General features: G+C 38.1%; 1 protein-coding gene across 2 annotated transcripts in view; it reads right to left on the minus strand.

Annotated features, from left to right (window-relative positions):
- Window positions 1-3,744: 3,744 nt before the first annotated feature.
- The window catches only part of HAAO (3-hydroxyanthranilate 3,4-dioxygenase), a 36,988-nt gene continuing 25,949 nt past the window's right edge, over window positions 3,745-14,783 (minus strand). For both annotated transcript variants that reach the window (XM_088053645.1, XM_005523434.3), the window contains 4 exons: window positions 10,809-10,954; window positions 9,646-9,714; window positions 8,431-8,513; window positions 3,745-7,820 (listed from right to left, as the gene is read on the minus strand). In XM_088053645.1, coding sequence (XP_087909771.1) covers window positions 7,742-7,820; window positions 8,431-8,513; window positions 9,646-9,714; window positions 10,809-10,954 — 377 coding nt within the window. In that variant the 3' untranslated portion in view covers window positions 3,745-7,741. The remainder of the gene's footprint in view (window positions 7,821-8,430; window positions 8,514-9,645; window positions 9,715-10,808; window positions 10,955-14,783) is intronic.

Below are 14,783 nucleotides of genomic sequence, written 5' to 3' on the forward strand. Positions count from 1 at the left end.
CTGGGATGCTGTGAAAAGCCTGGGTTATGTGGAGCATTTAGTGAGACTGGCTTCCAGTGAAGCCAAGGATAGTGCTTCCCTCTTGTCTGATCTGCTTTTTCTGTCCTCCAGCAGTATGTATGGAGTGGATCCAACCCACAGAGAGCACAGATGTAGCTGCTCCATAAAAGCTTCTGAAACATCCTGTGTCTGACATAAACAAAAATGACCTTTCGTATCGCTCTCTCTGACTGCCAGTAATGGGCTAGTCGTGTTACAAACCTCCAAGCACACACAGTATGCTTGGCACAAACTTCACCAGTATGGGCAAGATACAACTAATTAGGACACAAAAATACTCAGAAGACAGATATATATGTGTGTGTGTGTTTGTGTACAATGTGTGTGTATATGCAGTATATAAATTATGCAACTATGCAGTGGCATTTGGGGTGATGCAGTATGCAGCGAGGCAACATTTGCACTATTGTAGTGTAGCTGCCTGATTAACACATTGGCATAAATCAGGGCAGCTGCATCTATAATGGCAAAGATGGAAGTAGTGACAAATTGCTTTCAGTGAAGAACTGCCTCTTTTATATCCAAAAAATGGAAGAAATGGTTTTAGACAGCTGAACATTGTCATCCATATTGGAAACAGAAGCCAGACTTGGTTCATTTTCGTTTTAAACTCAAATTCTGATGGCATATGGCAATCTCATTACAGTGCTCAAATACATTTTTCTATCTTGTTTTAAAAGTAATCTGAGCTAGTATGTTTTGGTAGATAAATAATTTAAAAAATTCTCATCCTTTTTTTTGTGAAGGCTCTACTTGGTTTTATTCAGTATTTGCCATTTTCCTCTTGGAGAGAATCATGTCTGACAAGTGGATCTGCCCACCGAATGTTGATTTGCCACTCAATAAAAAAGCACACAAGGTCTGAATCGTGTGCCTTGTTAGTCACCAGTATCAGGAAACAATCAGGAACTGTCAACAATTTTCTCAGGTTGTCATAAATAAAGCTGGTCTATTTATGTTTCAACAATTTGGTGATGACTTTTTCTCTAGTCAAAACGTTGTGTTCGCATTCTTTTTGTAATGTATGCTAAGATGCTGTAGACAGCTCGGGTCACAAATGTGTTCAGGCAAATAATTGCCACTGGAACAATGGCTTTGTAATGACATGTTCTTTTTGCCAGTACTCCTGTTTCATAGAGTAGTATCATCTGTAACTGCATTTGGGGAGTAGGAATTATTGCAGGAACACTGTGGTGCTTCCTGCATGGCTCAGTTGAGCTGTATCAAGTGGGGATGGAAATGCCTCTCACAGCAGACCCTGTGACTGGGGTGTTCCTGCAGGACAGCAAAGATTTGGGTTTGACTTCCTTCTCCTGTGCAGAGGTGGGAGCAGTTCCTGGGGCTTCTGCTGCTTGTGGAACTGTGCTTTTGGGTCCACAAGGTTAGAGATCTCCAGCAGCAATTTGCATGAAGAGGATGAGCTTTGCTTGGCTCTTGGAAAAAGAGCCTTGTGGCTCCTCAGTTAAGGTGGCTTTTTGAGCACCCTGAGAGTAGAGTGTGTATCGGAGTGGCATGTAAACAACCCCCCAGGAATTTCCTTGTGGTTCAGCTGTGGGCAGCTGCATTGTCAGTGCAGTTCTCTGCTCAGCCCAGCAGTTACTGTGGAACCTATTTGGAGGTGCCCAAGTTTCCTTTCTGCATGGAATCCAGATGCTGCCCTGGGGTCTCCTTGGAGGAAGAAGCAGTTAACAAAAAGCTAGGTAAGATGCAATGGCTGCATTTCCATATCAAACCCCTGTGGTATTTGGGAATTGCATATGGAAGCTTTCAAGCTTCAGTTCTACAAACTGGCATGCGTTTAGGTGCTTTACACAACTGAATTGTCAAATTTATTTTCAGACTATAAAGTGTATGGTTTGAAGGTATGGGCAACTTATCATCTAGAAAAGTTTTTCTGCACTGACAGTTTGTAAAGTAGAAACTTTAAAACTCTGTGTGCTTTGGTTTTGCACTCTAAGCAAGATAAGGTTTTTTTTCTTCAAGAAGAAAAGTGTTAAAACATGTTTAAATAATATTTTTACTATAGTTGTACCTATTTTTCTTTGATGTAATAAAGATGCACCCAAATTCCTCACTGACTCTCCAAATGTGCTTATGCTTAGTTTACTTTGTCATAGTCATGACATCTTTCTCTGGGGCTTATGAGATTGTATAATGAAGTGTTTTTAGAACCTAAATAATTATGCTTCAATTTCAGTGTAATTTATATCCAAAACCAGGGACAGAATTTTTTATATAGCACTGTAATGGTCATGTACATGTGCCTATTTAGCAACTCTCAAAATACAAAACAGTATTCAAATCTTTCAGTATGTGGTTCTCAAGCAACTTCTACTGAATTACCAGGCCAAAGATCTTGGAGATATATTTAATCTAGAGCAACAGCAATTTAGAAAGAATTGTTCTATCATTTGTAGGCCTTAAAAAGGGGAGACACCTGCAGAAGGGAATTTCATGTGTGCATTGGGAATGATTTTCCTAACTATTTCACAATTTAATTTAATTTAGGGTCTATTTTGGAATACAAACTGTCTGTGTGTGTAAACACCACCCTAGCTGTCAAGCATCCATCAAAATTCCAGTGACATTAAAAGGAAGAATTTTTATTCACTTCCACGATTTTTGGAAAATCACTGAAAATACTACTGACTGGATCCAGCATAAGATCTTTCTGTACCAGACAGTGCTAAGATCCGTAGGTGAGATAATTACTGCGAGCTGAGGGCTAGATATTAAATTTTTCTTCTTCATTATTACTTTAAAAATTAACAATTTTATTTTGGGTCCAATTAAGTGTTATTCTACATCTTTTGATACTGAAGAGTAGCTCTACAAGTACTTGTGTATTGAATCAGAAACACACCAGGAGGTGATGACCTTCATGAGCCTGAAATGTTCATTCAGGTGCATCTAGGCTATTAACTGAAATTAAACTAAATAAAAACACTCCAAAGCCTTGAAATGTCTCCGTTATGAACACAAGCTGGTTATGTAGGAATTTGTTAAATAGGTTAAGTAATTTTTTTCCTTTACTTATATGCAATGATGGTGGGAGGGTTGCTTTCTCTGCATCTGTTCTATTAGATGTGACTGGAGAGCTGAAATCAGTGAAATTAATGTATTTAACAACAGAATGAAAACATTTGTTATCTTCATGCAGTAAGATAAGATTGGTTTGCAGGTATAAGTGAATACTCTATGGGTCTGAAAAAAAACTTTATTACAACATTCCTGATTTTACCCATTTCCTGATCCACCTAGTCAGCTTTATGCCTCTGGTAGGGTTTGCTACTTCAAATAAACAAGCAAGATCTAAAAGTAGAGCAAGCACAGAGGACGAAAGGTTCCTCTATTGACTTTTAGAAGCTGTTAGTTTATGTATTGCAAGCTCAGATGTAGATAGCATTAGATCATTATCTTGTCCTAATTCTTCTGTGGGGTGTTTTTGGTTTTGTGGTTTTTAATTGGACAATCTTGTGCTCTTCTGTTATCTCAGATGTGTTTACTACATCATGTATGTCACTCTTTTCTCTTGTAGTTCCCTCATAACCATCAACATACATGTTTTGCATGAACTTGCATTTTGTAGGACTTTTTCAAGATTATAGAAAGTATCACTAATCATGCAACATTGTTAATCAACTATTTTTAAGTTTTGGAATATGCGACAAAAATAAGGAGGAATACAGTGAGACATACAAATTTATTTCCATCATTCCTGTAAGTCAGCATAGCTCAAAATACAAACAATAAGTACCCCATGAGGTCAAGCATGTAGCAATAGCCTAGCCTAGTAGCAATAGGAGACATAATTACTTCAAATATTTTGATCTATATTGCTAATTTACTTGAAAGACTGACTGTAAGTTGCTTGCTTAATGTGAAGTACTATAATAATGCTTATATCACTCTATATATTAACTGCTTAAAAATCAGAAATATAATATATCTATAGCTAAAAAGGACTGGTTTAGTTGGTTTTTTTTGGTTTTTTTTTTTACAAAGCTTACCAGTGATCTAATTGTCAAAAGGTACTGTGACTGCTTTATTGCTGCTTTAATCAACAGCTGGCAGGATTGGGGTGCATCACCTTTTCTCACTCAAAGTGAAAGGGGAACTCCTGCTGACTTCTAGGCTAGGTGAGATTCTGCCTTGGAATAACTCTGTGGATGCTTGCAGGTGGGCTCAAACTTCTCTGCGTATGTTTCTTAGCTTTTAGGTCAGCTCAAGCCTATGAATCTGGACAGTGTTGCATGTGTTTAAAGGTAATAATTTACCAAGAATGGTGCAGATATAGCTTTGTATCTGTGTAGGTTTTATTGTAATACTGCTTAGAATATTTATTTGTATGAAGGTTTTACTCTTGAGTCTTGCAGAAGCATCAAACAGCAGATGGTCTGTCTGCGCAATACTGTGCTAATAAGGTTAGCACAATCCTGCCAAAATGTACCAAGTTTACTAAGTATCAGGTGTCCCAATATCTGTCTGATTCAGATAAAAATGAATATCCAAATCAGGTGTACCAGGTATAAAAAGAGCTGTAAAGAAAGGCAGTCATGTATACGTGTAAATCATATAAAGTGCATTGTGTCTAAGGCACATGAGTGCCTGGAGGAAAGAAGGTCTCAGGGAGAACTTATTGTGCTCCCCAAGTGCCTGGAAGGAGGTTGTAGTGAGATGGGGGTCACTCTCTTCTCTCAGACAACCAGTATGAGAGGAAATGGCCTCAAGGTGTTCTAGGGGAGAAGCAGGATGGACATAAGGAAGAATTTCTTCACAGAAAGCCTTGTTAAGCATTGGAATGGATTGTCCAGCGAGGTGGTGGAGCCACCATCGCTAGTGGTGTTAAAGAAATGACTGAATGTGGCACTTAGTGCCATGGTCTAGCTGACAAGCTTCCATCAAAGGTTGGATCTGATGATCTTGGAGGTCTTTCTGAACCTCAGTGATTTTGTAGGACATGGTTTTTCCAGGTGCATTTCATGGAGGTCTTTCTGAACCTCAGTGATTTTGTAGGACATGGTTTTTCCAGGTGCATTTCATGGACATGAATGAACTAGCACAACGTCAAGAGGGGTGCATTGGGGCACTCCGCAAACAACATGCCTAACTAAGCCTTGGCCACTGACCTTTGCCTGAAATCCTTGTTGGAGGCAAGGCTAGCACTGGTCTCCAAACCTTGATCCCAACATCTTTGGTGCTGAAGTATCTGCTGAGCTGACTGCACATACACAGAAAGAACACTTAAGAGCTGAGAGGGTTCCAGGAGCCAGACTTGCATGTGGCCGACTTCCTTGTGAGCAGAGTAGCATGGGTGCATCTAATTATAAATGTACCATTGTTGGGGCAGTTTAGAACAGATACAATACGAAGAGTAAAGCACCTGAAAAAGATTCACTGCTTGTCCAGAAGCCCTCTGTAACTATTTGAAAACCTGGGAAAAGAGAAGTTGCAGGTTTCTTAATCACAGTGGTTAGTCACCTTGGAAGGAATAAATGACAAGTACTCTGTTCTCATTTGTGCTCTGGCCACAAATAATTATTGAACTGATAGAGAGGGGGTAGGAGGGGAAGGGAACTAGACATCAAAACAACAGAAATAATTCTCAAAAGAAAAAAAAAAACTTTTCCCTTGGTACTTGGTATTTAACTGTTTTTATAAATCTCCTGCTGTTTTGATCCTGATTCTTTTCCAAAATTTATGGGCCTTAACACCTCTTACCTAGTAGTTAGAAGACAGAAGCTCATCAACAGAAATGAATTGATGACTTACTAGGTCCTGGTTTCAGATTGTGGGCTGTGGAAAAACTGAGGATGATGGAGCTCTGGTTTAGGGCTCTTGGTCTGGCACCTAGTATGTGACATGGATAGGATTTAGGTGTTCAAGAACAAGTTGTTATAAAAGGCATCACAAGTATAGTTTGAGTGGAGCCTTAATACTATATCACAGGAGGTATCTGATCTGGAGGTTCCTTAATTTTTTTTCTGGAAGTTCCATAGTTTTCAGTGTCTCTGGGTGGATGAAGAGCTACTGGTTATTCTGGATGTTGTTCTACATGTTGCTGTGTTTTACTCACTTATCATTCAGTGTGAAATATGGAAATATTTCTGTAATTACTCTGTAACTGCTGGACTGAAAATAAAACACTTTGTTACCTTAAATCCCTTAATCATAGATGTTCACTTGAGCAGTCAAGTCTGAAGACACATAAACATACCTGGTAATCAGAAAAAATTACTCCCTTGTTCAAAAGGAATGATACAGCTCCTTTTTGTGTGTCACAGCTCACACCTATAACAGCCTTAAGGACTGGGTTCAATTTTTTGAATTGTTATTATTTGAATTGTCCCCCTGTTATTAGGAGGATGTAGCAGAGTTTTGCTCTATGCTTGCCTAGAAAAGCTACTGATGTTAAATATAAGTTATATAGTAAAGCCAAGCCATCTGTCTTTCTCATGAGAAGAATGAACACTTCAATAAAACACATATGACGTCCCAGTTTAATGAGCTTTGTAGGTGATAGATTAAACAATTATTTTTCTGAACTTAATTAGAATTAAAAAAATAAAATCAGGAAATGGTAACTTTTGGTTTCTCAAATATTTAATTGATAATACCTGCAGGTACCTAAGCAACCTGTTTTCTGATGTTGACAATGTGAAGAATAATTAAATAAAAAAAAATCAAAAACTTTTCAGCAGAGTTCTTGGAATAAAAGCAGGAAAACGTAATTTGACATTTATTATTTCTGCAACAAACTATTGTTTGAAAAGAAACAGCAGTTAATAGAAACTGATTATAATATTTTATCTGCTCTCTTATCCCCTAACATACCTCTTAAGGCTAATTTGACTTGAGAGTTCTGCTACACAGGAGCACATCCATGACCCAGGTGCTCCTGTTTAGTCCCATTGCAGTGGTATGTTCAGTGTACTATGCACACAGCATCCAGCATGGCATGTGTGGGGTACTGCTGACCACTGTGATTGGTACTGCTGTGCTGGATCTGGGAAACTGGGAATAACTTGTACCTGTAGCAAGTGGTCTAAGTGATGCCTGGTGTTGTTGCAGGTACAGCTTCCCCCTTTTACTGATACGCCTTCCTCTCTTTCACAAAGCACTGAGATTCTCAAGCAGTGAAGCAGATAAGGCCTTTTAAAAACTGAGCAAACTTTTAGCCAAAGATCTCAGAGGACCTCTGAACTACTGCCAATTAAAGCTTCCCTGCTGGAAGCTGGGCTGGGTAGCTAGGGTCCTACTGGCTTATTACAAATGACAAATCTGATACAAAGAAATAAAAACTGTTACCAAAGTAGTATCATAGTACCTGCTTTTCTACCTCTTCTCCTTTTCTACCTCTTGTGGCCAAGACTTACATTTCAAAAGCCTCTAATTTATTGTAGATAGTATCATGTGTTATTAGATAAGTAATCCTGCTACTTGGATATGTTGTCATTTCCTTTAGATAAAATCAAACAAACCACTACATCTTAAAAAAAAATACTGATTATAAATTTTGCTAAAACTTAACTACTTGGGGGAAAAGCTTTAATTTGGCACAGCACTTGACTGCATTTAATCATTGTGTTAGAGTATACAAATTTCCAGGAATTTTGAGTAAAAGATAATTAAGACTGGTAGGTTAAAACTTGGTTATCCTCAAAGCCAACTGACACAGAAGTTATTTATAAGGCTGCTTGCGTTTTGGATCCTGAGCGATGCAGAGAGCAACACATTCCTCTTCTCTATTCCAGCAGTACCTGGAAGAATGGAAAGAGATGATGCAATGTGTATAGAGGGGAATTGCACACTCAAACCAACAAATGAAACATTGATGATATTGAAAAGGAGGAGTGGGCACTTTATCAGCTTTAGCCATGCTATATCTTCCTTTCCATTCTCTCTAGAGGCTATTTTCCTTTATTTGTATCACATGTGTCAAGGTTATGAAACAGCTGTATGCATCCTACTCCAGGAAGAGAGCTGTGTTCTTAGCCTGAACCCCAAATCTTGCACTGATGTTGATTAAACCTGGTCGGATGCTTCAATCATCTGCTGTGAGTGCCAGTGGGTGGTTTCAGGCCATATTTTTTTTGTCTTTTGCATGTTGTGTTTTCCTGTTAGTGCTTCTCTCCTTCTTTTTTGTTTTTCTTTCTTTTATCATAAGAGGTGAGCTAGAATGAATGTCTGACTTTTTCTCCTGAAAACACTTTTGCCCCAAGAAATAACAGAGGCTATTGCAAATCCTGCATTCACAGATGCTGTGTTTCTGCACCAGTGATGCCCAACATGGTGTGGATTCAATACATAGAATTTATGTTGCTGGAAGCTGGGAAATCAGGCACTGAACCACTGTTCATCTCTACTCACGTAGACTGGGCACGGACAAGCAGGCTGTCACCAGCAGAGAGAGTCAGGGTTTTGCCATCCATGGCAACAGTCGATTTGCCCTCCTGAAGGGAAAGAAGGCTTTTAATTTTTCATGTCCTGTCCCCAGCAGAAAGAAAATGCTGCACATAGGGAAATCTTTCCTACAGAAAGAACACCTCAAACCTGTTCTGTTTCACGAGGTCTAGCTACATATTCAGTTGATCTTGTCTGCTGTTAGCATCAATAAAAATATATTTCATTGTTCATTGTTTCCCATCATAAAGCAGCAACCCATTGCCTGATTCTTGGGCTATACTGCCACCAGCCTAACCTAGCAGCCTACAAGTTGGTACAGCTCCAGAAATTAGAGAGAATCTTCTGGAGTAGTTCAAGCTCCTCTTCTACTTTTCTGCTTCCTCATAGCTCTCTAAGTCTTGTAGAGCAGTTCACAAGTCAGCAGCGGGCTGACTGAAGTTGCTGAGTCCCCCCACATTGGAATAGAGTAGTTATTATCTGGTCAAGCAGGGGAGCCAGGTTCTTGCCAGCCACAAGGTCTTGATTCTACAGGCGATGTAAGCTGCAGTGTAAACAAATGTCTTTCAAGGTTATGAAATCTTTAATTAGTATTCGGTAGTGCCTGTGAATTTCAACAGAAGGGGAACTAATAGCAATATCTGCTTCCCAACTAGCCTGACTCGTGTAAGCAAAAATTAGCTTTTCTTTTTCTTTGGGTGTCAAACATATTCTAGAAGCAAGTTGAATGAAGGACATCTGGATCACCTACAATTCTGATTTAGTATAAACAAGTTTTCAGACTTTTTTATTAGCTTATTCTACTTGATTCCAGTTTGAGTTCAGGATGAGGACAAATGTTTCAAAGCAGAACTAAGAGGTGATTTGCTTTTTCACTTGGAGGCACTCTGATATATTTACAGGATATAGCCTAGGTAGAGTGCATTAAAATTCAAACAAGGATGGATGCCAGTATCACTGTCATCAACATACATGATGAGGAAAATGGGTCTATTTTTACTGTGGCAGCACTTTACAGTTATTTTTCATTACAGTTTAAAGCTGAAAGGTGGTGCCTATTGGTGATCTCTTCTATGAGAAGGAAGGGAATCATTCCAGTTTCTGTTGCTAGAAGGCTTTACTACTGTTCAGTCTGAACTTAAACATGAACTCATCAGTTAACAAGTGTGAATTGCCACATACCAGCTGCCATATCCAGATATCCGAATTCTTTTTACTTTTCTCAGTTGTTCCTGGTCCGTACGCTATAACCTAAGGAAAAAAAAAAAAATAAGAAAAGTAATGGTTTCATCCAAGTGGCCAAAGTGTCCATATTCATCTTCCAACAGCATTTAAAACATTCTATTTTTACAGGAGAATATTCATAGAAGATGACGTTATTTTTACAGACATTAAAATTCACACTATGTTTGGTATTCTCATATTGATTCCTACTGATAAAAAGGGAACTGGTCACACCTGCCACTCCTTATGCTCCTCTGCATCCTCGCTTATCTACTCCTTCTGCCTCCTCCCACTCTCAGTTTTGCATCTATATGCTTCCTGCTTCTGTTCTTGGAACAGGCACTTCCTCCTCATGAACTCTGGGCCCTGTCAAGAGCCTGTTGAAGTAGAAAAGTTTCTTCAATTAACATTAAAAACGCTGCAGACAGGACTTCATCTTTCTCATTTTCTGCCCCCTCTGTGTTCCTCCTGACATTCCCACACTGTCACTTCGCTGTCAACTGTATTGGATTCTTTGGAGTGCGACTCCAAGTAATTCTGGGGAAGAATATGTTTTGTAAACATCACGCGTACAGCACAGATATCAAATGTTGACAGCTTCATTTACACCCAAACTAGACTGTGTTTGACTAAACAGTGAAGTGGAATGTTTTAGGGCAGCCCAGGCTCTCTGGTTGTTGTCCAGTTTTCCTTGTTTCCACTTTATGTAGATGGAGGGGGAGGGAAAAAAAAGTGTGTTTACACACTGAGATTAGACTTGGACCACAAATGCTGCTCAAAGACATAAAGAAGCTGAACATACTTGAGGAGTATTTGGATCATGCTGGTGCTTCTGATTTGGGAAATATGGGGAGAGGGACAGGGGAATGAAGGACCTGTTTTAATCCCAAAGTAAACGAACAGAAATAAAGTTCAGGTTGATTCTGTAAATAGAAGTAATGAGCTAGAAAGTCCCTGCCCCAAGCTAATCCAATCAATGGACCAAAGATAGGTACTTCTGTAAGGGTGCATAACCTGGTCCGCTGACTATATATTGCTCCAAAATTCACTCATTCTGAACAGCAGGCAACAATTATTCATACCTTTAAAAATATATTTTATAAGAAATTATACCCCGTTACCTCTGTTTCAAAGTTATCTCCAAACATACTCAAGGATTTCTTTTGTTTTATTTCACCACGATGATCATTTAACCAGCTTGAGAAGGAAAATGGCTCCATAACAGAAGTGGAATTCAGTGGGAAAGGTGTTTCTTTCAGGAGTTCATCTGTAAGCAAGGCAGAGGGTTATCAGTGGTACTTGCTCCCCTTTGTTTTTGCAAACATTTTAATTGAGGGATCAATTTACAGACATTGTCTAGTCAATAGTCAGTTGTAACAGTAAGAAGTAGTGCTATGGTCATTATCAGGACTTTCTGAGATTTCAAGATGCATGTTATTTATGTGTCTTTATGGAGTGACTTCAAAGATGTTGTCAGAACTGTGTATTCAAACAGTATGCAATACACTACCTAGTTCTTCCTGGCATAGTCCTCATTCTCTTTCAGACTAGCTTTTGCACTGGTAAAATATAATGTATCATCTCTGAGCCTTTGCTCATATCATACCCCTCTAAAAGTGGACTTGGGCATTTAGAATAAGCTTATTCTACATTTTAGAAAAAAAAAAAGCTTTATGTTTTATAGAAAGCTTTTATGCTTCTTCTCCCCTATATGTCCCCTGATTTTAAATACAATAGCCACAGTAAACCAAACAGATTAGTACAGCCTAAAATTTAAGACAATGTAAATTTTGTAGTGTTCTTGGAGCTGTAGTGGGATTTAATTTCCAGTTATTTGTCTTCCTAAATGATTTGATATAAAATAGCTGGAGGACTAATTGCAGTATCAGTATAGCTGGCAAAATTCAAGCTTCATGCTGCATGTTGCTGGTATATGAAATGAGCTTTAGTTACTTACCAGCTCACAGTGAAGTGCAGAGACAGAGCAATTGCCTTGGTGATTCTAAGTTTTTTCTGAGATGCCATGGGGTAACACCCATTGGGTAATTTCAAGCAGTAAGGCCAACCAGTTGCTGGAAAAACTCCCTGGATGGTTTGCTCCCAAATGTATTGTGGTAATAAACTCACAGCCAAATCTTAGTCTTGGTGCTAGTAATAGAACAGCTCCTTTTTAAGTATTAGTATCAGTGTATTCATTATGGAATATTCTTTTGGTTCTGTTCCAATGCTGAATTTCACTGCTCTGCAGTGTTTTGAATGTATCATTTCAGTTTTTCATTAAAGATCATTTTGCACACAGACTTTGAACAATATCTGAGAGGGTCAGTGCATGCAAGGGATAGCATGTACTAAAGATGCTGTTGTCATTCGTGGGATCCCAGTAAGCACTTACACCCATCTCCACATAATCTGAGTGTGATCCTACCCCTTCTGTTGTGGACACAAAATTTTGCTATTCAAATTTCTTCTCCATTGTATTGGGAGGTTTGACCTGATAACCCACTGTGGTCCCTTCCAACCTCACCCATGCTGTGATTTTGAGATATTAAAATAATTATTTTTTTAAAAAGAATTTCTTTTGGCAATGCCTCTTTCAGGAAATTCTGAAAGTAATCTGAAGAAATCTGCAGCAAAACAATATTTTTTTTGTTTGAAAGCTTTTTTCTTCAGCTTTCTTTTTAAAAAAAAACAACTTCCCACTTTTACATTATTTAACTCAAATATTTAAAACCACTTTTACTTAAAAGCAAACTCCTCCAGAGAAACTAAGCAGCACCAAAGGAAAAAAAAAAAAAAAAGTCTTTACATTAGATTTATTTTGTTCTGAACTTGTAAGCATTAACAAGATCTAGTCTGGAACATTCTACATTTTATTGTCTGGTAACACTAAAATGCAGTGTTAAGGTATTTGGTGATTTAGTTTTGATGCTTCATTTTTCTCACTGCAATATGACTTGTTGGGGTTTTTTTCCTTAATTTTCACAGGTTCATCAAACATCCCTTGGAGGTAATTAGAAACACATACACACTTTGTCCTTAAATTATGGATATGTGCAAATGAGGTTGCAGCAGAAAATTGCTTTCTTGACTAGGGACTGATATAAAACAAAGGCCTAAAATACTATTATATGTGTTCACACAAAGCAGAGGAGGAAAAAAAGGAAAATTTATCAGAAATTTTATGAGAAGGTACTCAGTGCAACAGGTGTTCCAAAAGATGTTAAAATATTTTTTTTCTATTAATAGCTGAAATCTTTACCAGTTGTTTTTATGTTTTTTTTCAGAATAAAACTCATCATTTGAAATCAGAAAAGTTTCTTGTAGCTTTAAAACACAAGAAAGTTACCCATTGATAGAGCTTTCTACTAAAATACATGTCCTAGCTGAGAGAGAGATATGGGTTTTTGGTGGTGGGCTGTTTGTTTGTTTGCTTTTAAAAAAACAAAGGCGTATGGAACCTGGTAGGATAAGAGACAAATATTGAGATATCAATACATACTGAAATTCTGTGAGTATTCTGCTCAACTTGGGGAATATTTCTTCTCCACAGTTTAAGAATTCCAGCATCAAGCTGACAAGTTCAGATTTTATATGCTGGAGAATGAATAGAAAAAATCCAAGTCTCAAGGATGGGCACTGTGGTGTTTTAGGCAAGGAGAACTATGAATGTTCCCCATGAGCTGCAAGGAATTTGGGGTAAAAAAGAAAGCCCGAGTACTTGTTTGTATTTTGATCAAGGAGCAACACAAATCTGACAATAAGAGGTCTAAGTTTGTAGTTTAACATCTGTCTCTTATTCTCCCTAATTTTGCTTTTTTCCTCTTTCTGCTGATTTCTGACTCCAGTTGCCCTGATCAACTGGGACAGCACACATGGGACAAAAGCATAGAGTGGCCTGTGCCTACTCAGCCCCAGTGTAAAGTGCAATACATCCTGTATTATAATATTGTAATGCAGTGCATTCACTGTGGTGCACTGTCCCTTCCTGCTTTGATAAACAGCCACTATCTAACAGTTTAATTTACTTTCAAGTAAAGGTGGACTTTTCTTTATTTAGACTTTAAGTTCCTCAGTGTAAGAGTTGTTTTTTTTTTTTTGACACTTGTCTTATCAGCAGGCCTTAGCCTGTGGTGAGGTTTTGGCTTAATATTGCTTTTGATGTTAATGGCACAAGTGCCATTAACATCAGTGGCAGCATAATGGCCTTTGAAAACTGTGCCTGCATGGAATTAACCTTTTAGTGTGACCCAGAATGGCGATTTGATTATCTGTTACTGCAGAATAAATGAGAGAGCACTGTGGTGATGAGGTACATGACAGATGTGTGACATTATCAGTAGACTACTTGACTGAGTCCTTATTTAACCCTGGTGCTGATCCCTTGCATAATGCTAAAAGCTGTAGGTGTCCTAATGCTTGTGAGCTTGAACTAACGAGCTACAATGAAGAGGATCCAATCTCTTGCAGTTCCACACATATTGGCGTTGAAGCCTGGTGCTTCTAAAGGAACAGAGTATTTCTAATCAGGCTAATGGCTTATATTTAGATATTGTTGCATATATTTCTGTTTAATATGTACATTTGCTTTCAACAGTATCTGAGGAAGTGCAAGCCTGTGTTTCTGGAGCTCTGTTCTAGCAATACTGTGAGACAAGGAGACGACATGTTTAATGATGGAAAAGGTAAAAATATGCCAGCAAAATGCAAGAAAATGGCACTTCTAAGCTAGTCAGCTAATAGTCTTGTTTAGGTTTTTCCAAGTAATATAACACTAAGTGGAACATCAAATCTAATATTTTCTTACATTTTCAGACATCCGTTTAAAGGTTCAATACTAATATCCAGTTCTGCAGATCATTACTATTAAAAATTTATATCACAGCAATGTGTTCTTTATGGAATTATAGCTTTTTTCAAGTTTTAATTACAATGTGATGATATCATGTTAAGCTGAAAAATACGGTGTGTTTACTGAATGAGTTTGTAAATATTTAAAAAAGGAAATTACAGGTTTTAGAGGAAGTTGACTTCAGTTAAAAAATACTGAACTGTACTGAGGCTGAGAATATTAAACTGGAGAGAACAGCTTGTGAGAA

Source organism: Pseudopodoces humilis, chromosome 3 (assembly GCF_049639895.1).
Source record: "Pseudopodoces humilis isolate 2021_Gansu_Grassland_sample_001 chromosome 3, ASM4963989v1, whole genome shotgun sequence".
In the NCBI taxonomy this organism is placed as follows: domain Eukaryota; kingdom Metazoa; phylum Chordata; class Aves; order Passeriformes; family Paridae; genus Pseudopodoces; species Pseudopodoces humilis.